Genomic DNA, 26,509 nt, shown 5'->3' with positions numbered 1-26,509 from the left:
CCTGCAGTTTGGCAGAGCAGTTAAAGCTACTGAATGATGCTTCAGAAAACCTACTGCAGTAGTGCTGCACAAGCTGCAACCAAAAGCATTTGCCATTGGAGTTCTGACAGTCAGGGGAAAGGGACTCTGTGAACAGAACAATTCCACTAGGAAAACAGCTGGCTACAAGACTTTGAGATGTTTAGCAGAAATCTGCACGTGCTGTACAGTGTGCACAAGTACACAAAGCAAATCCAACAATTTGGGACTTACTGGCCACAAGTGGTTCAATATAGTGCAAATGTGCAGTAAGTCCATCCACAGTTTTTGAAAACTGCAGTTGCCCTGCTATGGTGGATTGGGCCCCCACAGCGGCAGTCACTCAATTCCTCCCCCCACTAGCAGGATCGGGGAGAGAACTGGAAAAGCAAAAGTGAGAAAAACTTGTGGACTGAGGTAAAGACAGTTTAGTAAGTGAGGCAAAGCTATGCACACAAGTAAAATAAAATAATTTAATCATGAATTCCCATCAGCAGGCAGATGTTGGCCGCTTTCTAGAAAGCGGGTACTCAGGACATGTAAGGGTTACTTGGGAAAGCAAATGCTGTATCCACAAACATGTCCCCCTGCTCCTCCTTTCCTCGGCCTTTTATTGCTGAGCATAGCATCATATGGTATGGAATATCCCCTTAGGCAATTCAGATCAGCTGTCTCAGCAGTGTTACCTCCCCATTTCTTGTGAATCTTCAGCCTACAGGCAGTCTGGAGGGGAACCAGTGGGAAAAACAGAAAGCCTCAATACTCTGCAAGCTCTGCTCAGGCATAGCCAAAACACTGGTGTGTTATCAACACTGGTTTAATCACAAGTCCAAAACACAGCAAACGAACAATTTTCCTCTTTTTTCTCTATTTCCTTCCCCACTGTGTATTTTCTATGCAGCATGCTATGCGTAATGTCAGGTAGGTTTTATCCTGCAATGCTATCCACTTGGGCAAAAATCAGCATCCAGGCAGAACTCCAGTCTCTTCAAAAGAACTGTGGAAAACTATGATATACTGAAGGATATAGTTATTACAGGACCAAGACTTTTCACTGCTTTTGTATTGTCCACTGTGTGAGTTCTTCAAACAACAAGAAAAAAACCTGGAATAAACAGTAATTTGCTTTTCTACAATGATACGCATGGGGAAAAGAGAAAAATATAGTACTTGGAACACCTTTAAGCACATCTGATATTGCCTAGATTTCAATTAATCGTGAATCTTAAATATACTAGTTGGAACGAAAAGAATCCCAACAATGTAAAAACGATCCCTATGGTATCTACTCCCAGTTTCCGCTGGGAGCGAGTCAATTTTCTTCTCAGCAGCTGGTACAGCGCTGTGTTTGGATTTGGTGGGAGAACAATGCTGATGGCACTGGGATGGTTTTGGGTTTTGCTGGGTGATGTTTGTACTAAGTCAAGGATTTTTTGGTTTCTCAGGCCCTGCCAGCGAGAGGGCTGGAGAGGCATGGGAAACTGGGGCGACACAACCGGGACAGCTGACCCGAACAGGCTGGAGGTATATCCCATACCATATGACATCATGCTGAGTATATAAACTGGAGGAAGAAGAAGGAAGAAGGGGACGGTCGCATTATGGCCTTTGTCTTCCCAAGTCACTGTTATGCGGGATGGAGCCCTGCTGTCCTTGTCCTCGGGATGGCTGAGCACTTGCCTGCCCATAGGAATGGTGATTGAATGTCTTGCTTTGCTTTGCTTGCACATGTGGGTTTTGCTTTACCTACTGAACTGTCTTCATCCCAGCCCATGAGTTTTCTTACTTTTACTCTTCTAATCCCTCTGTGAGGGAAGTGAGCCAGCAGCTGCCTAGGGCTTAAGTCACCAGCCAGGGTTAAACCATGACAGGTATCTACATAAGCTTAGTTTGAGGGAAGTCTTCTACCTAACTTCTTTTCCTGGAACTAGTCAACCAAACCAGAGCTGAACTCCTGTACTGAATAGTTCAGTAACATCCTTTTTGAATATAGCTGATAACTCTTTGTCACTAAAGGTCTGAATGAGCCCAGTGAAGCCAAAGGAAAGTCTTGTGTCAACTCCAGTGAGCAACTTAAGAATATGACAATCTACAAATCTTTGTTCCTTATGAAATAACCATATGGCACATTTGTTATGATATTTATGCAATTTTATAAATGCCTGCTATTATTTACATTTGAGTTCTGAATTTGTATTTGAATGCTATAGGAACATAATGGAGTTTGGGTTCAAAAAAGAAAACATTGCAGTTCATGCTCCAACTAGACTACTCAATATGAATACTGATTTCAGTACAATGACACTCATCTAACACATCATTGACACTTTAACAACTCTTTTCAGCCTGTGGTCTGGGGAGCTTTAGGACCTCTTTTGAGAGGTCAAAAGGTAACTATGGAAAAATCAACTGGTCTTCAGTAAGCTTAAATTCACTAGGCAGAGTTTGGCACTAACAGCATTAACATTTCTACAGTTCTGCAAACAAAGGAAAAATATAAAAAGCTCAAATCTACCACTCTATGATAAAGGAGACTGCATATAATACAGCAGGTGAAAAGTATTCACCATTCTAGCAGACGCACTCAGGATGGCCTTGAATTCAGTTCTCTTGGGGAAAACCAAACTTACTTTGCACAAAATTAAGAAGTCTCTTCAATAAACAGCTATTACACAATTCACCAGCTCAGATAAGAACAAGAAAAAATATGGAGCTAAGATCCAAACCTGGACTATGTGGCCACAGTTTAATTGCAGTCCATGGAATTACAGCTATTTAGTTCACATCTCAAGTCAGACCTATGTAATTTTCTTTTTCCAGTTAATGGAAAATAGAAAAAAATACCCTTTTATTGCTTTTTTTTACTTCTAAATTAATAATGATATTCTAGTGAATTAGGTCTTATGACATTGTAGGAGACCTTTTTGTTCGTCACTTTATTGGATACATACTAAGCAAGGGCTTACATACTTTGCGGGCAAGAGACTCTGCAAGTTGCAGAAGCCAAAACATGCAAGCATAAATTGCTTCCGACATATGCGTTGAACTGATTGTACCAATTTTTATTATTTTACTATCATAAGTGTCTGGATGCAACTGTGGATCTTTTTTCTCTACGCCCTTTACAGGCAGCCCAGAGCCTAATTCATATGAACTGGCCAACATCAGGTGTCACGCAACACACACTGATGAAAAAAAAAATGTCTACAGAGGTTTGTTCTTTTTTTTAAAAAAAAAAAAAAAGTACGAACCCAGCCATATTACAGTTTTGACTTTAGTCACGACATTGTGAAGAAAAAAAAGACTAGGCTCCCCTCCTTTTCTCTCTCTGCTTCTGCCAACAAAGAACTGCTTGTTTCACTTATTTCCCAGAAACAGCATTAGCCTTCCAACAAGGTCAGCAAAAAATACTGCTTTTCAGTTCTGGTGCATTTTGTTCCAAAAATCTGTAAAGTATTAAACCAAGAAGTTGTACTATCCCAGTGCACAGAGACTCCTTTATTCAGATTTCTGGGCTGAAAATAGCTATACAGAAATTTCTCAACAGTTTCAACTGTTAGTTCTGTGATATTCATATTTAACTGATCTTTCCTGTCTTCGATGATTCAAGCTTAAAAAAAACACCAAACAAACCACCTGCAGGTGCAGCATCAAAGCTATGATCTAGCAGGAAGTTATTTAAAAGATTAGAGATTTACTCTGTAAGCACTTCTAACAATACATCAATAACAACAAATAAGGCAGGGGCTGCTTGACTGGAGAGACAGCTTTAATGCTAATGATCAATTACTGATGACTACTATTATTTAAAGTATTTATTAAATTATTTTTACTTTTGTTTCATGCAATCTTCAGCTTTTGCATTTCATTCACTTTGGAACTATGAAAATGACACTGCACTCCTGTAGTGGCACGTTTGGATTACTGCTTGCATCGAAGGGAAATGCTTACAACAACAGGAATTTCTTTGTTAAAATAAAAGTAAAAATTACTAGATTTTGAAACAATACCAACATCTCATTTGAACACATCAACCTTTAACATAACATAAATATCAGATTTACTAGATAGTCAGCTGCCGCTTTAAAGGCATGTGTCCTTTGAGATACTTGGATTTAATCTATTTGACACTGAAGTTGATTCTCATTAGTCTCTGGAACCATTAGCCATTGTCCTTAAAACATAAATAAATTACTCCATTTGAAATATGCCTGATAAATTACTTCTCAGAGTTTTTAATTGCAAATAACAAAAAAAAACCCCCAAACATTCTTTTCCAGAGCTGTGTCATAAAACTCTCATTTCCACAGAACATACAGGTCTTCTACAATGCTTTCAGCTCTCCTGTATGTATTATTTCATTAACCAAAAGCAGATGCCAAAATTATTCACACTGACCACAAATGAATTGTGTCCACTTCTTTCAGGATATCCAGTAATTAAAAATGACCTGGAACAGGAAGCCTTTCCACTGTGCAGGTGGTGTGAGGGTATGGGCTACACAGAGGGAAAAACAGGTTCCTCTCAGTGTTACATATTTGCAGCCAAACTTCCAGCCAATGCAAACCAAGTCTTGCAAAATATAGACCATTTAAGGTATGTTAGTTATCACTAAAACACGTACCACCTGTTCTTAAACACTTTGGGAGTTTCTGTTTTATTATCTCCAGAGGCTCACTTTGACACAGTAACCAAAACAGCATTTTATCATCCTCAAACAATAGTAGCTACACCTCTTTTATCGTGGCAGGATATGGAAACTTTGGTTCATGTGTTTATTACTCTTAGACAGGATTATTGCATTATTTTATTGGTTGGATTTCCTGGCTGATTAAAAAAAAAAAAAAATGAAAGCAGAGGGCAAAGTGCCATAACTCCCAGTTATATCCAGACTCAATTAAATTACCCTTAGCAATACAGCTGAAAGTTAAACTTTTTAGATCCACAGATGAATTTCTGTAACAAACAGTTGTCAATGCAAGAGGCTCTTCATGTTAAATTCTACTGCATAATACATAATGTCTTTCACCTTAGACAACCAGTATTTTTAACAGTTAAAACCATCCTGCTTGCATCAGTTGGGTCACGCCTGCTGTTGGATCTTGATAAATTAAGTTTCTAAGGTATGGAGCTTTCTCTTTTTCAGTGGTGGGGAATAAGCAAATAGTTCATCTAAAGTTTGACACAGTAAGTTCATATGGTTGAACTCACAGGATCAGTGCATACACTGACCGTAAACAAATTAACGTTGGGCTTTCCAATGTTTTATGCCTGAAATGCTTCATGTATAAAATGGAGATAAATATTACCTGCCTCTACCACAGATGTGATATGCTGTTTTCTTTTTTTGTACTCTATATCTACACATGATCTGATCAGGTGAAAGTGCAGGTGTTGAGTGCAAATGAAAGTCTATGTAGTACCCTGCTCCCTCTGCCAGAAATTACTTGCCACTCTTAAGTGCGTTATTACATGTGCTGAAACTCCACCACTTGGTGCTGACCACACAGTAACAGTTCTGTTTATGGTGCCAGCCTCTCACCTCACAAAAGCGTGAGAACTGCACCGGGAGACTCTGATTTGCCGCAAAGGTTTTTGACAGCTGACTGCATAAAGCCCTCAGCACCTGGTTTGATCTCATAGTAGACTGCTTTGAGCAGGAGGTTGGGTTAGAGACCTCCCAAGGCCCCTTCCCACCTGAATTATTCTGTGATGGCTACAACCTTAAATTTTGCAAAGCCCCAACACTCAGCCACATGTGGAAACTTATCCAGCTTCTTTCCTTACTTCAGAATAGGCATCCTTACTGTTGCAAGTTCATAACATCATTAATTATCTTCCAGCAGCTGTCCCTCAATTCAGGACATCTGAATGAGTACAGTTTCTTATAATACCCCTTTGAGGATGCCACTAGCAGACAACTGATAAAAAAACAGCAGTACAGAGATAAATTAAAACAATCTGCTCCTGATACATACACAGCATGGGAACACTGGAAACCTCAGGAACTGTAACATAATGACATAACATTAACATGCTCACATCTTTATTATCTTTTTTCCTGCGAATTTACACATTAATGAATTCACCTTGACAGAACCTGAGAGAACATATAGTTATGAGGTATTATGTAAGAGTTCAGAATTAAGAGTGATCTGGGTACATTTTGTGAAGGCAGGGTTAGCTGGGCCAATAGACACTATGCATCAAGATGATACTTTACAAGTCATGAAATTATCACATTATCAATCATCATCATAGAATAGCCCAGGTTGGAAGGGACCTTGAAAAATTATCTTGTCCAAACTTACGTGGAAAATAATAGATTATAAGGGGAAAAAACAGACAGGGTAAGGGAAGATGGTTCAGCTCTAATGCTTAAGGGTTCTACACAAACATAGATAGCTCTGCTCGTCTCTGTGCTTCAGTCCTTGTCACTTCTTCCCTGAGCCAGCTGATACATGATTGCAGCTTTTAAAAGCCTTTCTACCCATCAGTCCTATCTCTGTAAAAAGTGTGATGAGTCACACAAGTTCTCTTGTATACCAGAAGTGGAAAATGCAAAGTGGTAAAACCAGGCACGCACTTCTGTTATTGCTGATGCTGGATGGTCCACTGTGAAGTGAGACACAGAGATGACAGTGGTAGCCTGGCACCAGGGAGCATCAGGGACATCCAGCCAGGACTTTGGTGAGTTTAGTTAGACCAAACACACTTTTTAACCACAGTTTCTAGTTAGAGAAATTGAAAGCCCCTAACCATGCCCAAATAAACTCAAAGGCATTTTGTGAAGTGACAGCGTGCCCCAAAACTCTCAAACCACCAAACTCTGGGCACTACTTAACATACAGCTTAATCACTCATACAGGACCTAGAATAACTGTGCCTTGCAGTCTACAGCTGTTATTTGTTGTGAGGCCTAAATTCTACAACTAACTGTACCATAATGCCACTTTGGCCCGAAGATCTTCTGAGGTTTTTCTGCAGATAGAGTCTGTTCCTTAAAAAGCTTGTAGGAAAAGAACTCGCACATATAAATTCAAGCTAATTTATAGAGAAAACATAAACACTATCAGAGGGTTTTATTATTTTATGTCACAATAAGTTGCAAACTGTTAAACTTGAGAAACATTTAAATGAAGACCAGATTGTGCTCACCAACTGGATGAAGAGTACAACCACAAAAGAAATCTCTTTTTAAAGAGTTCAAAGCAAGCAGGATGAAAATAACAATGGGTTTGAGTGTTGCATAATGTAAAATAGAGAAGGATTACAAAACAAGTAGCATTTCATTAAAAATTGTTGCAAAAGAAACTTTTAAAAGGATCTGGGTTTTTCCCCCTAGAACTTGCTACACATAGGGAAAAACTATCCTCCCCAATCCTCTTACACCAGTGACTTCCATTAAGGCAGAACACCTTCCCTAGCTTGGACTTAGGCACTTCCAGAAAACAATTTAGTTATTTAAGTCAGGCAGTAGTTTGACCATTAGCTTAGGTGCACTGCAACTGCTCTCTCCTTCCTTTCATTCACAGTAAGACCATGGAGCTCCATCTCCTAATTGAGGGACCTAGGTTAGATGCCTAAAATAAGGGTGTACAGATACCTCTCCTTCCACATACAGTCTTTGATTCTACCATAGTAATGGAGTTGATTGGCAATAGACAGTTAATACATAGTTACAAGATTCCTGTCAATGTCATCCTTTCCTTAGTATATCCATCCACAGACTGTCTTAGAAGAACAACAAAGGTAAAATAATTAGAAAAAGAAAACTGAACAAGTTTGAATATACGCTAGCCTGCAATAACATGCTTTTAGTCTCTGGGGCAAGTTTCTCTCTTCATTCATAAAGCTTCGCTGAATTTAGTGGTGGCGTGTAAATGAGCATAGAAATGAGCCTAGCATGTGTAAGTCTTCCATAAATTTTAAGGTGTATCAAAGGAAGAAATATCTTCAAATGCCTTTGTTATGTAACATTTTAAAAGCAATACTTTAAACATTAGTGAGAAAACTAACACTGCTAAAGTTAAAGAAAACCAGTAAGTGTAGCTCAAAAACAGACAACATAAAAACCATAGCCAGAAAAAAAGGTTCAAAAATACAGCAGTATGTCTACTAATTTCAATCAGTTTTCACTATACATTTCTCTGTGTCTCAGGCATAGGCATACTATGATTTGGTATCACATAGTCACACTGTGCTTTTGACAGAATGTTTACAACTGCCTTTGTACACTTCCAAGCACATATTGCTGAAAGGAGTTCATAAAAGTAACAAGCTGTACAGAAGAGACCACCATATTTTCCTTTTCTTCATAAGCAGCACAGCAAGGAAAACACGTGTTAGTAAACAGAAGTGCAGACCAGTACGTAGACCTGGAACACTTAGATCCTTTTCTTTCAAGTGGCACGTCTTCAAAAGAAAACTTTCTGTTAATTCCTACAGTACCAAAAAATGCTAAGGCAAAAGACAGATGCATAGACTTAATTTGCTAAAAAGTTACAAAATTATGGCCAGAAGAGTATCTTAACTTGGAATACAATTTCCATTTCTCCTCTGATGTCTGTAAGATGTTGGCACAATCAGTTCTGGCTTAGAGGTCTGACTGACAGACCAACAAATTGCACACTTCTATGTCTGAGCAAGACTCCAGAAAGCAGCTTTAGCAGTAGCACTGCTAGCATCACAAAAGAGCAGGAAGACCTCCCTTTTGGCCAAGGTAATTTCAAAACAAGAGATGTTTTACTTCAGTACTGGAAACTGCACTCACAGGTATTTTAAACTGTCACACAAATATTCAGAGGCTACTGTATTCTGTTCAGATTATTGCTATCTCGCAGTTTGTGTGTGTGGATATACATATCTACACACACACAGAGTTTCTACATTAAATCTTTTAAAATGCATTTTTAAACAAAATAGTGTCACACGATGTGTTCGAACAGGTGGATTGGGAAATCAGGGACTGTGATGCTGAATTTAGTAATAAGTGCTGAAAGTGCTACTCAGCTGTGCGAACAGATTTGCTTGCTCTCAAAGTGTCACAGCATGTCTTTTGAAAGCCACCAGAATGTGAAAAAGGACACCAAAACACGCTGACAAAATATTTTCTTGATTAAATAAATACGGACATTGTGGAAATTTTTACACACTGCTTCTAGTGGGCTAAAGTTTAGGAAATTCAATCACAGATCTGAACCATTAAGCCAAGCATTGTATAAATACCTACCAAAAGTAGAAGCTCATCTATAAATGTGAAGGGCACTGAATGAAATAGTCTGTGTTTGATATGACAGATTTTGAAGTTTGTGGAAATGCCCCTGTTGGGCACCTGAAGTCCCTTCAAGAACAGACTGTTAATTGAGTATGCTTTTATTTTAATCCTTTGTATCCCATGAAAGACCATTCTCTAAAATTCAGTATACACGTATTTCAGTACAGGATTTGGTTTTGATTCACTTGCACTGACACACTGAGGGAAAAAGCTTGCTGTACACTGTCCTGATTTATGGTACCTCCTTTGTTTTTTAATTGGAGAGAATGTAACAGATGTCAACACAAGCTGAGGAGCTGGTATGAACAAAAACCCCCACTGTCCTATTCTTACCTCTTGGCCATTTTGGAATTGCTATAAACAGATTGACCTAAACGCAGCTGTGGTTTGAAGCAACATGTGCAGAGCAGTTGTTAGCTTTACAATGTAGTATGACACACTGCAGTACACCCTAACCTTCCAGATTTTACTCAGGTTCCTTCTTCACATATATGCTCTCCTGATACAATCTGCTACTGTCTGCTAAATCACACAGCATAGCCCACACCTTTTACTGAATATATTCAAGCAGGACAGTTGTTGAGAGAAAGGTATCAGAAAGAAATGAAGTTTGTTACCTCAGGGGACAGCCTAAGGTGTTTATTAGCAATTTAAGACAAAAATATTGTATATTGCATTACTGCTATTGGTGACTATTGGCAGTCAAATGTTCACGTTCCAAGAAAATGGTAAAGACACAGCCCTGACGAACCACACTGCAAATGAATAATCATGAAATCATGAGACCAACTTATCAAAAATTAACCTGAACAAGAATCTGGTCTGTGTTTTTAAGACTACCTGTTTGACATAGTTTTGTGATCTTTAGCCTGTAAGCTGACCTATCTGTTCCTCAGTTTCTTGAGTGGTAGAAAAGTTAAAGCTGCAGCAGGGAAATATTAGGGATTATTTGTAATTCTCAATTACACATGAAAATGTTTTCTTCCATTTACATTTTCTCTTTAAAATTTTCAGAGTTTTCACTGCTTTATTTTCACTAAGGCTCCTGTCTGGCAAAATCAGAGGAATGTAGATCATGCTTAAACTTAAGCCTGAACTGCTACGGAGGACCAGCAATGAAACCACACCATTTATAGAAAGTCTTTAGGTAATTCATACTGCAAAACAGGCTTCTTAGTATTTTGCAAGTAATTTCCAGTGCAGAACCTAGCTATGCAAACCACCACCCCACACCATAAACAAACAAATAAGCAAACTAGGTACAATCTCTGACCTGAGGAAACACAGCAAAGACTGCAGACTGATCACTTAAAAGCACTCTGCATAGTAAGCTTTGGAAATTATATGGTAGGCTTGTAGAGATTTACACTACCTCTGAATGAAAAAGCACAGAAAGACCTTATTTTTCTATGTTCAATACTGCATCAAAATTTTGTCACAGAAGCTCTAAAATAAAACGCATGAGATGTTAGAACTTCACCTCAAACAGTACAAATTCACTTGCTGCAAAATCTACAAAGGGAAAAACAAGAAAAGGAAGTGGAGAACATTAGGCCTGATAGCAGAACAGAGGTACCCATCTTGAAGCAAAAATTACTGTGGCAAACAGATTAGTCAAAGGTGGCTCTCCTCTCTCCTTTGTATTTTCATCAGAGAGATGACATCCAGTACTCACCGAGATTCGGCTGAGACATTGCCATAGATCTCTGTGGTACTGGTGTGGAAGCAGCTGCAGGATGTTGGCTCATGTGATTCAGTGGTTGGTTCATAGTTTTTCGAGGATCTTGCCATGTTGTAATTTTTTCTATGTGACTGAGAAAGAAAAGATAAAACACAATATTAACACAAAATATCCGAGTATATTATACACATGGTTAGCAATAATGTCATCAAAATTCCATTTGCTTTTCTCATCCCACATTTTTCTACCCTCCTCATCTCACCCTAACCCATTTGAAATTATCTATCATCTTGTCATTTATTTTTTCTTGATCTTCTGCCCCTGCTATTCTAACTTTTATGCAACACTGCTGAATAATTACTTTTACTTGAACAACTGGTGAATTCTATGACAATATTGAAAATCTGTAATACATGCACATCTTCAAAATTATTTAATTTTACAAAAGTTATTTACTCTTATCCTACCAGTCTTTTTCTACACACTCAAATATATGACTGTTCTTCACTCAGCAATGTAACGTCATTCTGCTGAGTTCTGAAAAGACAAGTGTTTGTCTTGCCAAATCCAGCTGCTTTGTTCCTTACCACACCATGGAAACTAGTCTGTCTCTATGCCTCCAAGGATATCAGAATATATGCTCATTACAAAAAGGGACAGATTATGTCCTCCTGACTTATGTGTCATCACCAATTTCTCTGTAAAGGCACTACCAGTTTTTATTGCAATGTAGGTCAACGACGTATCTACTGCTCTAGTATGTAAACACTCGTGTACCTGTATTACCCTGAAAACAACGGAGTAGTGCACAAATCTGCGTCAGATTTTGCAGTGAGGTAACTATAAAGTGTGACCTCTGTACAATATTTTTGCCACAGAATACAGTGGTGAAGGAACTGTGATTTTGTTGCAACTGAAGGTTTTCACTGAATGTATCAGTTTTGAAAGAAACTTACCAGGACAAGGATTTTAAAAGCATCAGCATGTAATTCTATTTTGAAACAAGAAAAGAAAAAGGAACTATCTTAAAGCAATCTATTGTCTGGTATGTATCTAAGGATTACCTGGTTCTGTGTCCAGCTTTCACCCAACTGACTAACTAGGCTCTTGATTACTGGCTGGACTTGCATGGGTTTTCCTCTACTAGTTTTTTGTTAGAAAACTTTACAAGAGGCAAGATTTTAAGAAGAATATTTTAAGAAGGATAAAAATTTAAATATTCTCTGTCTGGAAAATCATTCCAATACACCTTTCGTAAAAGCACAGTCTAACATCATTTTTACTGAACTCATCATTGAGTTCATCTACTGAACTCATCAACTCATCATTGTAACTTTCACCTACATTATTAGCATTGCCATTACTGCTGTGACTACTCCACACTTTCAGACTCAGCTGATCACCAGTACTATTTCACAAGCAAGCTTCCATCTCTTGTGATGTTACCACGTCCAAACTCTTTACAGTAAGTCTCTGGTATTGGCAAAAATAACATGACTTGCTATATGTGGGTCTTGTGCACAGATTCACAGCATTGTAGATATTTAGGAAAGAACACAATAGCAGGAATGCTTGGTAGCAGTCTATGACAGTAACTATGATTTTTTTTTGTCTTGCACTTTTAATACAGCATCATTGGGTTTACTGAAACTGTAAAAAATTTCAAATCATATCGGGCTTAGGTAACAGAAGTCATTAAAAATATTCTTCAGTAATAGAGTTTATATAGTGCTGACAGTAAACATTATCATCAGCCCAGCAAAATCTTGTCCAATTAATGACTTTGAAAAAAACTTCTTAAGAACACTACTATGTTAAAATTATCCTCAATATATTTTAAAAGCCAAACAGTAATTACTCTTTCAGAAACACATTTGGCATAAACACTTCCTGTTGAAACACCTGATTCCTGATCACTGAATTAGGATGAAATGAGCTGTAGTTCTGTGAAGAAGCTTCTTTCCACATTGTACCATGCGATAGTTCTCCATCCCTTTCTTGTTTTAAAGTATGCCTGCTTAAAATGTCCTGCCTACAAAGGATTACAAAGAGCAGCTGTGCCATTTATTCTCCTTGGAGTTACATGTCTTTTCTTGATTACTGACATAGTGAGGCAGTCAGCACTAATCCAAGGCAGTGAGCATTAAGTCAGCACAAAACATGAAGAAACACATAATCCAGAATCAATAAACGAAGGTGTATTGTGTAAATTAGCACCTTTCTAGGATGTAACTTTACTGCCTTGCAGATTTCCTCCTATTTCATTTGAAATAAGACCTGTAAATTTAAAATATTCAATCAAGTTTTAATAAATTCATAAAGCTTCTTCTCACATAAAACTGCTTATAAGAAAAGATAAAAACGTTCTGCAAATTGCTATGCAAAGCAACCAGTCAAGAAACCGTACCTGAAAACTAATATGCTTTTGTTCAAAACCCCTTTTATCCTTTTTATAGAGAAAACAATCTGTACTTCAATTATACATGTGAGAAGCAGGGCAATGACAACCATTCAGCAATGCTTTTTAACTTACAGAACTGAAAAATTGACCAAAAAGCCTAAGGATCATAGATCTTAAAGAATCCAACTGCAGTTAAAACAAAACAAAAAACAAATCACACCAAAATAAATTAAAAAAAACACAACACACTGGAATTTTCTTTGTAAGCCTGGTAACTTCTCAGCAGCCACAGCCAGGATTCACGAGTGGCCTTGCTTACCCTTCTTGGTGTCATCCTGGCAGCATACAAACATACCTTCTTCATTAAAAAACGTGCTGACAGAGCATCTGAAACAGAACCCTCGAACATGGCATTAACACTATGATTCAAGATCAAGTGATAGTTGGTTGTTACTAGAATTTATTACTATGACCACTAAACTGATTTGGTTTTATCCAGTTATTAAAGAAAAGACTGTTAAACATTAGACAAAGCTTATTTAACATCTTAATATAGTGGAATTGAAACCCCAACAATTCCCTAAAATCAGACAGACTCTAAAATAAAGGGCATGGTTTCAGGCCAGAGAAGCCTCCTCCCAGCCCGTTTCCATTGTTTATGTAAAATCCTATGCCCCCACTCCCTTTACGCCTTTATTTCTGCATAGGTATTGAAAAGGTTACGTTAAACCTTTGCAGAACGCAGTACTGGTTCATTCCACTTGGAATGTACTGGATTTATATTGGGATAACAGATTTTGGCCCAGTATCTTTTTATTTATACAGGAGAATAAAAGAAAATGTAGCAGTGTCAGAAATTAGCCTTTTTTAGATTCTTACAGCCTCCTGGGCATCAGAACTGACAAAGTTCAATTCAGAACAGCCTCTTTTTTTCTTAAAGGCCAACAGGTGAAACATTAAACATTACAGGTGGATTTCAAACACTAAAATACAGAATACTGTCCTAAAATTCATGACCTTCATCATTAAAACCAATTAAATGGCATTTACCGGTCTACAACCAAATGGCAGGCAGGTGGGCTCCCATCCCTGACCCCATTACGTTTGGTAATGCATAGGGTATTGAGCAGCCAGATCAGAGTCAGTCGCCAGGAGCAGGCATAAGAGCAGGATTTAGCTCTGGACTGTCCATAGGACTAGGATTTTTTAAAAAGCAAATTACAATACAGTCCAGTGATAGAGTGAGTTGCACTGAAGCTGTGCTTTCATGACTGGCTGAGGACAAGCCAAGTCCATGCTGCTGCTGAGAGGGGAAGTCTCATATCCCTAGCCCACACGTTCTCATCCCTTCTCTTGGACTGACAGCAGTAATCCTGCAGTTGTGCTGTCCACCAGATCAGGCTAAGCAAGCCCTTGTGGCTAATACTAATTTCTTATTTTTTCTGTTTTGCTGATTCTGTTGTTGCTGCACTATCATCCAACCAGCTGTACAGTTGCATGAGGAAGGAAAAGTCGATTTGGAGCCTCAGTGGTAGAACAGCAGCATTTCTGATTGTGAAATCACACCCTTTTACCACTGTTTCTTTCAACCCCAGGAAAAAATAATTTTGCTCATATGTGTGAAGTTTCATTGTAATGCAGACTATTTATTCAGCTCTGAAATGTGTATCTGTACAGAAGGAAGAAAAACACTATGGAGAAATCCCCTTTTAAATATCCTTGTCTGGGATTGTATCAATTCATCTGTTCCTTGTTTTATTATTTCCAGAACTACTTTTTTTTTCCCCCCCCAGAAGGATTTTCTTCTTGGCATACATCACAGCCTACAACGAGACAGAAAACAAAGCTTCAGACAAAAAGTAACATGGGTGAGAAATCTTGCCTGCACTGTTAAACTGTAGTACATGGGCGACCCACTTGGAAGACAGTAAAATTTTTACTTCTCCCAACATCTGAGCTTTACACTGGTACTGGACAAAGACTAAGCATTTAATTTCCAGGATCACAGAGATAACGAGGTATCACTGTGTTACACCCCTGGTCTAACTGCTGCCTAAGGCACTGACTTGTACAATAGTTTTACCTGCTTTATCAATGGAATTATATGGTTATAAATCACTTCACACACGTAATTCTGGTGTAGTAGCATCTATACAGAAAGATAACCCATTACACTACATCTATCTAAATTAATACTTAATAAATACCATAAAAATGTCTTCACTCAGTCCTAACAGTTATATTCTGTTTCTTTAAGTGGTAAGAAGTTTCCACTTCCCTTAAGAAAAAAGCATCTTTCTATTACCACCAGTTTATGCTTTTAATTTTTGCAGTTCCCTGCAAATGATAACATTTTCAAAAGTCTTTCATAAAATAGCTCAAAAGTTATGCAAATAATGTTATTTAATTTCACTTATAATTTTTGCTTTTCTTTTTCCCCTAAAAGGGGGAGAAGAAAATAGGAGATGGAACAGTAACATGATTTTTCTTTATAAATGTATACAAATAAAAAGTGCTGATCACATTTAAATATACTTTCTGTAACAAGTATTACTATACTGATTGCTCAACCAAAAATGAAGCTGAAACTCAATGTCGAACAATTCTGATAAATGCTAACTTTGTGAGTGCTCTAAATCGCTAATTATTTGCTCTTTTATTATTAATATATTTTACTATTATTATATATATTTTTATTACCTCTTACTGCATGACATTTTCTGTTCATCATCTACACACATTATCTAAAGAGACAGTCTAAGAAGAGTTTGGGAGAGAATTAGTGAAACAGTTCTTAGCTGTAGATTTTGAAGATAACTGCCTCCATTACATGTGTATGAATCCAAAGAGGAGGACCCTCAAACTTAAAAGATACCTTGCCTAATCTATAATATTGAAGATTCACTATGAAGTAGAAACTGCTATGACAGAATGTAACGAACTGTTAAGACTGGTTTTTATAAGATTCTTATTTCAGGAATATTCAAACACATGATAAAGTAGCTCCAAAATACATGTTCAAATTCTTACTTTCAAGTTTTTCAGAAACAATCTTTGCATTTTTTATTATTGTAAATCCCAGTACCAAAGCAGGCCTTTTCTCAACAAGGTCTTCATTTGCAAATAAGCAGGGTAGGAAAGAGACATTAATTTTAAGTCCTATTCCTGCATCACAGATGAGACTGACGGGGGGGGTCTTCATAGACAAACAAGAAGTTTCAGTGTTCCCACTGAAATCAGGGAAAGTTAAGTAGTTCCAACTCAAACGAGATACACCCAAGTTTCTGTCAAACACGACACAGAACATGCCACTACAAACACCACCCCAATCATGGCATTCACATCCAGTAAGTCCTATCAGTACGTGGTAAACTGTATCATAACAGTGGCCCCTCATCAGAGGGGGATTAAAGCAAAGCTCGGATCTAAACAACTCAGTTATTTTACTAGGACTTTTTCATTGTGCTCCAACTGTTCTACCTCAGGCTTATGTGAAATGGTTCCTGTTTGGATCTCTGCTTCCCACTCTGAAATACCAACGTTCTTCAGAATTTGTGCTACTGCAGGATACTGCACTTTTTAACTGCCAGGCTTTAATCCCCGACTTCCACTGCACCCTTGCCAACACAGCTCAGTTAGCTTAAACTAGCAAGCAGCAACATGAAGCGTACTAATTCTTTCTGCTTGTATTAACTCCAACAACAAACATATCTCAGCGGGTTCTATTTTCAGACTTTTTTTTTCTTGTATTAGGAAATTCAGACCTACTAATCTAAAAAGGTTGAAGGGGAATTGAGGAGAAAGGATCGATTCAAAGTACATTATTCTGTAAGCAAGCTCTCACCTGAAATAACACAAACTTAAGAGTTTGGCTAATGCTGTAGTATTCATATGGGTCCCTTTGTCAGGGCTTTGTCACACTGACTGAGAGACTGGATTTTGTAACTGAGCCACATCAAAGTAAAGCTGCTTCAGGGGAAGTGGGAAACTGATGACTCATCAGCACCACCAGCCCTCATGCTCTGACTCATGAACAGCTCCAAACAGGCCCATGGCTCAGGCTGCTGGAGCACGGCCAGCCATCCGCTTCCGGCTACCCAACCATGGCTCAACGTTGGGAAATCTGTTTACCTCTCTGCAAGCAGAGCCAAGTCATTGCCCAACCTCTTCTCTCTGTCTCTCTGTTCCTTGTAAACAAAAAAGGGACAAAAAGGAAGCTTGTCTCAAGTAAGAGTCCACTCGCAGCGCTGTGACACTGTGTGATGTGGCAGATACACTTTTATACAGATGGAAAATCTTTTAAATTTAAGAAAATTCCCTTGGGCCCACAACATCCCAGTCTATTGTGTAAGCTTGGTCATGGTACTGCAGCGTAATTTCTGGTAAAACTACAGGCAGAGCCAAGCCATACAGTATTACAGTAACCATTATACAGGATCTAGCAGCGAAAGAGAAACTGTGTGTAAGCTTTCAGTGCCTTAGAAACTTACTTTAAAACATGCTGCTATAAAACCTAAAAAAATCTATTGACGCATACACCAGAGATGCTCCCAGTAACGACAGGAAGAGCTTCCCCCTCCTGCCCTGCCGCTGGCTTCAGCCACACACTCAGACAGGGCTCCCTATCACAGGGCAAAGTGGGTTTTCTCCCCTGAGCAGGGGCTAGTAATTTTGGCCCCCCTCTCTGATCCTGATGGAAACCACCATTGGTACAAGTCAGGTGACCCAGGATTCCTGAGACACCACAACCCACATGAGCAGCCAACCTTCACTGTCACCACCAGTTCAGCATGGCCCCAGGACAGCCTGAAGACAGTGGAAATAACGAAATAAAATTCACATTCATTTTCATCAACACCTTCCTCTGTGTAGGGGCACCACCCACAAGGGTGCTAAGCATTCAGCCCTTCAAAACATAAAAGGTTCAGCAGAGTTTAAAGTTACTGCCTGCCTTGCGATACACTTCATGGGACCAAACACAACATCACAGTCAGTTCTGCACCTTGCTCATTCCCACCTTCTGCTACCTCCTCAGTTCAGCTGGTACCACTGGTTTAGGCCATGGACAGCAACTCAAATCAGCAAAGTCATCCAGACTGAAAAGAGACCTAATAATTATTAATAAAATGGATCAACTTAGCACAAATTAAGGGCTGCTACAAAAATTACAGTGAGTAACTGGTCAAGGCAGGAACTCTTCACACATTTCCCTGCGGGCTGTCACACTGGGGTAGATAAAATATCAGCTTTCCAGAGATAAAGACCTTCAGCAGAGACCTGCATGCCACTTCCTCCCCAACAGCTATTCTGACTGCAGAGCTCGCTATCCCTGGAGAGTCATCCCCGCACTTCCAATGCCATTTGCTGCTTCCACCCTTCAGCTGTGCTACAGTTTTGTGGAGCTGCACTATAATCCAGGTTCACAAAGTCAAGTGGGTTAGAAAGAACCCTGTATAAGGAGGTAACTGTAAGCTCAAGCAGTTGCATTTGCTACCCTTTACACACACGAAGTCCCCTCACCTACTTTTCAGCAACTATCTTTTATAATCTAATAGGGTGACTTACAGCAGAGATGAAAGAAACCTGTACTATTACCATTACTGTTGTTTCCTTTACAAGACGAGCCATGGCCTGTTCAGTATACTGCAACCCCTCATACCTTCAGGCACTTGCTTGTTGCCCAAAAGGAGCTTAGAGGACTAACCTCACAACACAACAGGCAATTGCTAAATAGAACTGCATTTTTATTTACTCCTGAATTCACATAAACCTGTTTCTGTGTAAAAAGGAATCAAGAGTAAACTATTTCCAATTATTTTATAAATTAAATTTATTTAAAAACTTCAGTCTAATTCAAATATTCAACAACTGATGGTCTGGGAAAAGATTCATATGGTACATTCACATTAAAAAAAATTAATAGTATCAAGAGCAAATCAAGACTTCATCTTGCATACACCAACTGAGAAGTAACGTGCATTATCATACTCATTAATTACAGCGGTACCTACTAGCCACACCTTCACTTGCACCAAACAATAAATGCCAATTGTTTACTGTACTCATCAGCCATGGTTCATATATCTCTAAAAAAACTTGTCAACTCCCGGAAGGTAGACAGCAACCCACCACTAAGACAGTCCCTCATTTCCTCTCCTATGGAAGAGTATTCAAATAGAGTAGCTTGCTTTTATCCTTCCCAGTACCTTTTATACAACAGTATCTTTTACCACATCAGCTGCATCTGCAAACAGGTCACTGGTTTTACATTCTCTACGGCTCTGCCTTGTGAGTTCCCTCAGAATTCTTAAATGTTCTTAAATGTTTTCTCCTTTGCTCTACTTTTAAACTTATTTCACACTCTAGTCCCTTTCACTAGGGTTTGACTTCACAACTGCACCAAATCAGCTTTAGATGGCATTTAGTGCAGATTGTTTTAAAGATCCTGCCTACTAAAAGGGAAACAGTCAAACAGATGAGGGAGTTTGGTGAGCTGTGCAGTAGACTGGAGGGAAAGGAAACAGACTTACCAAGAAGCAGAAATAAACAAACAAACAAAAATCTCAGCTTCCTGATAATTTACTTCAAAAAGGTTAAAAAAAAGCAGCATCTCTTGTATTCTCAGTGGTGAGAATGAAGATCCTTTTTCTTTGACTATAAACTCTGGGTAGCTTTTCACAACCGTTGTTGTATTTGAGCGAGCTGGGGAACAGTTGATCCAGGTTGTTCACAGATAATGAGTTTGGAAGAGTCTCGTTTGGTTTTCACTTACTGTTAGAGAACATCAGATACATAAGTACGTTTCTAGTTCCAAAACTGTTTTGACATAAAAGCGATTTACAATAAATTTTCTTTCTGCTCCCTGGGTTTTACTAAATGTTGAGTATTTCAAAAAATACTTCTTCCAGGCTTCATGCAGTGTAAATTTTAGAGCCTTTTTTTCTAAATATGGTGCTGTTAAACATACTTTAAAAGTTTGTTTTCAACCTACAGTTCAAGTGAAATTTGTTTTTAGCCATGCGATTTTTTCACTTCAGTTACTCCTTGCCAGGTGGAGTTACATAGTAATAAAAAAGAAAGTGTAAAGGTACCCAAATTAACTCAGTCATTTCTCACAGTAATGTAGACAGAATCAGGGATCAACATTTTGAAAAGCCGATCTACTCATTCTACCGGTTAAAACTACATAGTACTTTGAGATTTTCAAATGTTAAATTAATTAGCTGGAGTATGAAGTCATGATTTTTTTAAATGTATTTCTTGAGAACTGCTTCACTAGCCTCACAATCTTGTTAATTGGTAAAAGGCTAGTATCATCAACAACTTAAAAATCTTAGCTCTGTTCTTTGTGGCCTTCATGTCTTGCAGTCACAGGTGAGCAAAACTTAAGACATGAATCAAATGGAAATTATTTTTAGCTTTAGAAACAATTACCCTATGTGCACATGTCCAATTCCCACAGAAATTAATGGAATTTATGTGTATATATACACAATATACTTATCGTACTGTGCTAAAAAAAATAATAGCATAAAGGTCTTTCACTATACTGGATTTTGACATCATGCAAGTGAATAATAAGCACTGAAGCAAATATCAAAGAACTAATATCCTTTGTCATTAAACAGGGAATTCAGAAACCATCACCAGAATTTGAAGAAATAAAATCTACTTAGTACAGTCTTAATTTATGAAAAAAACATTAAGTTACAGGATTCCAATTCACCCCCAAAAACACATATGAAGTGACTTTCAGAAGTACGACTTTAACCCTCCAAGGTAAATGGAAAAAAAAAGTACACAAATACTGAGTCCCATGTAACAATTAGGATGAAAAAAAATTACTGTGCATATGGAAGTATATTTTTTTTCCTTATGAAAACTTTTGATCTTATTTCCCTCACACACTTCAAAATGCTTTCCAGGCCTAGTCTGTTCCTAGGAAGCTTCAAAAGGAAAAGGGTGAGACGCACTGTTAACAGAAAAATTAAAATATTGTTTGGGGTAAAAAATTAACTCACAAATCAGTATTTTTAAATGCTTACCAACAGCAGTTACATTATCAGTGTGTTTAGAAACCTCCAAACCCACTGTTCACTACAGAAACACCAACAGCTCCCTAAGGATCGCAGCAGCGGGCCTGCTATAATACCACCATGAATGCCTTGTCTTAAGGTGGTTAGTTTGATCAAGGGTTGGGCCAGGAATCTCTGAAGGGGGTGAAGAGGATTAAGGAAGTTCTATAAGTAAGCGATATTTTACAGCAGCTTATGGCAGCTGTTGGAACTGGTGGGAGGACTGCCTGGGGGGTGCCACAACAGCTAGCAAAATTCTTCCTCACCAGACCATACGCCGCCTGTCACCCTCAGCACTGTCCCTGCCCCTCGTCTTACCAAGGTCACCTCATACTAACAACCGTTGGTTCTACAGACCTGGGGACACACTTCACTTATTGCCGTCATCTTTCTCATACTGAAAGGAGGAAGAATTAACTGCTCATTTTAAAAAGTAAGAAACATTTTGGATCATATCAGTAATAAAACTGTACATATACTATGTGCTTCCTTGGAAATTAAAAGGGAATTTGTGAATGCTTCTTTGTAAGAATCCTCCATTAAGCACTCTTTAATTTTTAAGAAAATACTGATGGGGTAATTAATTCTCAATCTCAAGTAGCTTTAGTTTTATAAGATGAACCTTTAGTATTGGATATAGAATCACAAAATGGTTTGGGTTGAAAGGGACCTTTTAAAAGACAATCTAGTTCAACCACTCTGCAGTGAGTGGGGACCTCTTCAAGCACATGATGTTGCCCACAGTCCGTTCAGCCTGACCTTGAATTTATTGTAATTGATACTATAAAAATAATCTATATTTCTTTGGAAAAAGTCTATTCTGTCTTCTCCATGGTCATTATACACACAAAAGAAGGGCAGAACACAGTTCAGTACCTGGATGAGAATACACTGTTCCGTCTGTAGCAAACAGTTGGATTCCTCTTCCTTTGCCATGCTTCTTTACCCCTTCTCTCACCATGGACTGGAAAATGTCAAGAACCAAGTTCTGCTCCTCATCACAACATGAAAAGGCTTTATAGAAACTACAGTACCATGTCCTAATATCATGGACCCACTCATGCATTTGATAACTCATTAAGTAGACTGCAACAGTCCTCACAACATGGGAACTATCTTCCCAACATGTAAGAGACTGTCTTGTTTCTTCTCTTAAAAACATAAAGCTTGGAGTTCATACAATAAATTCAGTACAACAGCCCAATTTTTATGGCATGTCACTTTACAGCTCTGCTAAAAGGCAAACTTAAGTGGAAATGGGACTGAGTTAAATTATGATCTGAATCACATCCTGTTAAAGACAATGAGCTTCAGTCTGGCATGAGCCCACACAGAACATGTTTGGAGAAAAATCTTGATTGACATAGACAGTTTACATGCCAGACTGTGCAGACAAAGCATCAATTTCATTAGGTTTGCAGTTGTCTTAGTCTTTTCTTTCAGCTTATGTTTACATTACACACACACAAAAAGGAATGTGAAAAGTTTAATACAATGAACCAAAATAAAACACTCTGTATTAGCTTCTTTTGGTCCTCTCATGGTTGTATATTGTGATACTGTTGTTAATTATATACTCACATACTATTTTTCCAGAGAGGGCCTGCTTTACCTACTAAGTGTATTTGACTATTCAAAGGTGAAGTCACCGATGTGCTATTATGCATTTTCTTTATGTAGCACGCAGCTTCATCCTGTATTTACTGCAAAATTCTGAAACTCCAGTTCATGACAGATGTAATAACCTATCTTTGAAAAATAACAAGTAAATCATCACAGTGCAACTTCAGAGATTTCCATTCAGTTTTGCAAGGCTCTCCCCATTTTACAGATCAGGAGTTCAACATATTTTGAAGTACCCAGTAATTTCAGGTAGCACATTGAAACATCTAAGCCCTCACCTCACAAAACAGGTATCGCTCTTGTGTTCAAAGCACAGCCTCCGGTGACTTCAGCTATCACTGTGCCTGGCTTATTCAGAAATCACAGAGTGGGGGGCCGAATTAGTGTAGGTTGGTGGGGGGTTCTTTCTTTCAAACACATACACCCTTTCATGCAGTTAAATGGAGACAAAAATCCATTTTCATAAAGCGAGCACTAAAACAGATGAACACAAGATAAAGTAGAGCCTTTCTTTAGGCTATCTTGTACAGATACAGTAATTTACAAAAATATTTTCAGCAAATACTGGGTAAAAATGGCATTCCCCACAGACAACATTTATCACATCCTTCTCTTGCAGCTTTATCACCTGAAACAACCACATGAAAAGTGAATACTATGTGCAGAACAAGCATTTCTCCATTAGTCTGACATTTTCCAACATCATATGATGAAAAGTAGATAGGTCTGGTTCTCTTTGAGGTACTCAAAGGAGAATGCTTTTACCTTCTCTCCCATATACACAAGTGGAATGTGGATTTATTTTTAGATGAGTATCATCTCCTCTAAGAAGATATGTGAGAAAGAACAAGTTCTTTTTAAAAAAACACAGTGATGGTACTACACAAGAACCTAGACAGGATGAGTTAAGACTACTGGTGTATTATGACTGGCTAAGTACAGACACAGAGTATCTGTCTGGCACTGGCCTGCATCCAGGGTCACACTGCAGGCATATGGTACAGAGTGCTGGTAAACTTGACAAATAGGTTAAGATTCTCCTTTCATGGCACAATACTTTGAGGTAGGAGAGTCAGATAGTTACAGTGTGTTTCCTGCTATTTAGCACAGGTGACTTGACTAACATATTGATGCTCCTTGACGTTTCCAAGCCTCTGGGACACTTGGGCTGTTGCAAATAAAACAACATATAGATTTAAAGTCTGTTCTATTTTTCTGTGGTTCTAAATTACAAATAACACATAAGGCAGTTTTAAGGTCACAATCCCTTCTCGGCAGATTACATTAAAAAAAAACAAACATAAGCAGGTAGCCTACACTTGGCTAACAGTATCCCTCTGGTTTCATGGCCACAGCACTGCAGAAAGGGGTGGTCTACCAGGCATGGCACTCTCATCACCTCCTTTGTGTCAGTTCCGAGAGCCATGTGGTGGCAAGGTGAAATGAATGAATGCTGGTCAACTTGTTGAACCTATAGAAATAAACCTTGCTGACTATTTCAGTTATATTAACAGAATGATCTGACTGACCCTGCCAGCCCCATGACTGCTAACAAAACCAAGAAAAAGGGTTGGAAATACAAAGGCAGGGCCAGGCCACTCCTTGCAGCAGTGCCCTGCAGCCAGAACTGCTTAAATTGTGTGATGGCTGGGTTAGCTTCAGTCTATTTCATACTCAGTTGTGGTCTAGTGATTCCTGACAGACGCGGGAAGAATGGGAAAGATGAATGGAAATCTACAGTGATATTTTCATTTTATACCAAAAATAGACAAACACATGCTTTACTTCATTTTTAGTATGAAGAACTTTTACAGCTTTCCTCTTTTAAATGGAAGATATTTGCCTATTCTTAGGGCACTCTCAAAGCACTCACTGGCAGTCAAGAGTGTTGCTAGTCCACGCTTACAGCTGCTGCAAAGCACTGTGGGTGGCCCCTATTGATATCCTTGAAACAACTGGTGGTAGGCAGCCAGAACAGCTGCTTAACACTATTTTCTAGCTTCAGCATTTTAATTATCTGCTGACATTATTCACTGCTAGTCAGGAAAGCAAAAAAGTTTGCCTTACTCAAAAGCAAAATGTTAGTAATATTTTGCAAAAGGTCATGTGCACAGTATATACATATGAAGAGAAAATATTTATGAGGTGCAAGAGCTTAAAGCTGCATGCTATTGATGTCATTTACACTGTTCAGCAGCTGGAAGGAATAAGATTTTATCACTCATTATATCACTAGAAGCGGACAAACATAAAACCCAGTATCTCTCAATCACTTCTCCCTTGGAAGCCCAGAAATTAATCACTAACATTCAATAGCTCAACTATTCATTACTGTAGTAGGTTCAAGTGACCATCTACAGTATTTCAACCTGCAGGTTTAGCTAATAAAATTCATGGCACTTGCTTTTTTCAAATGCCGATAATGTTTCATGAAAATTTCATGAAGCTGTAACAAGGAGACACAATGTAATTATTAAAGTGATTGAACCACAGACTTTGTTCTCCTACTGCATGTTCATCAAAATTTCTAAATCTTGAAGCTGGAACATTGCAGAAGTATTTGAATATTTATTATCCTAAGTACTAATTAAAATAACTTCCTTGGTAAAAACGGTTGCCCTTTTGCTGAATTAGTTTCAGCACTATTTGCTACTGTGAAGAGAACTTTAAGAATGTCCTGCTAAGCTTCCCTGTAACTGACTGATTCCATTGTTGGTATACACTGAGGACTCAAAAAACATTAAACTAGTTATACAAATGGAAACAAAACACCCTTTGAGTTCTATTGATAACTTAACCTTTAGAATTTGGATGAAATCCCAATTCTTGAAAGGAAAAAAAGGTACTAAATGAAACTATTGTATAGAGAATTCTTATGGGATTTTTTAATGTATACAATAAATAACTGCATTAATGCATTTGTTTACTGGATGAGTGCCTCTAGTACTCATTTAACGAGGCATATTAATGATTCTATTAAAACCACTTTTATTTTATTTGGGGGGGGAAATGTAATAATCTGAAGACAAAGTATTCCTTTGTGAGAGGCACAAGACATTTTCAGATTCATGAAGTTACAGAAATTCTTAAATAGGTTACAGAATGAAAAATAAAATTAACTGTCCCTCAGCTGAGCTAGGGGGCTATAATCAGGTTTTGTTGTGAATGCCTCTATTTACTAATATAAATGCCATGTCAACAGTGCCCATATTTATGAACAATCAGGGTTTACATACATAAAATATAAAATTATGCTGTCTTGTAACAAGAAAGGGAGCAGCAGACAAATCTAATACATATTGTTTTACTACCAAGCTGTCATTTCTAGACAAGCTGATATTATTGTCACACATTCTGCATTCCAGTAAAAATAAATGAACAAACAAGACCAACACACACACCTTTCAACTAAGCAGAATCCCCTTACAGGGAAA

The 26,509-nt window shown here is 38.2% G+C and overlaps 1 protein-coding gene across 1 annotated transcript in view; it reads right to left on the bottom strand.

The window, feature by feature from the left end:
- Window positions 1-26,509, bottom strand: part of WWTR1 (WW domain containing transcription regulator 1) — a 77,875-nt gene that overhangs the window by 22,218 nt on the left and 29,148 nt on the right. Inside the window, exon 2 of the mRNA XM_055816895.1 lies at window positions 10,971-11,107. Within this exon, the coding sequence (XP_055672870.1) occupies window positions 10,971-11,107 (137 nt within the window). The remainder of the gene's footprint in view (window positions 1-10,970; window positions 11,108-26,509) is intronic.

The sequence above is a fragment of the Falco peregrinus genome, chromosome 12 (assembly GCF_023634155.1).
Source record: "Falco peregrinus isolate bFalPer1 chromosome 12, bFalPer1.pri, whole genome shotgun sequence".
Taxonomy (NCBI): domain Eukaryota; kingdom Metazoa; phylum Chordata; class Aves; order Falconiformes; family Falconidae; genus Falco; species Falco peregrinus.
This window is presented reverse-complemented; position numbering and strand designations above follow the sequence as displayed.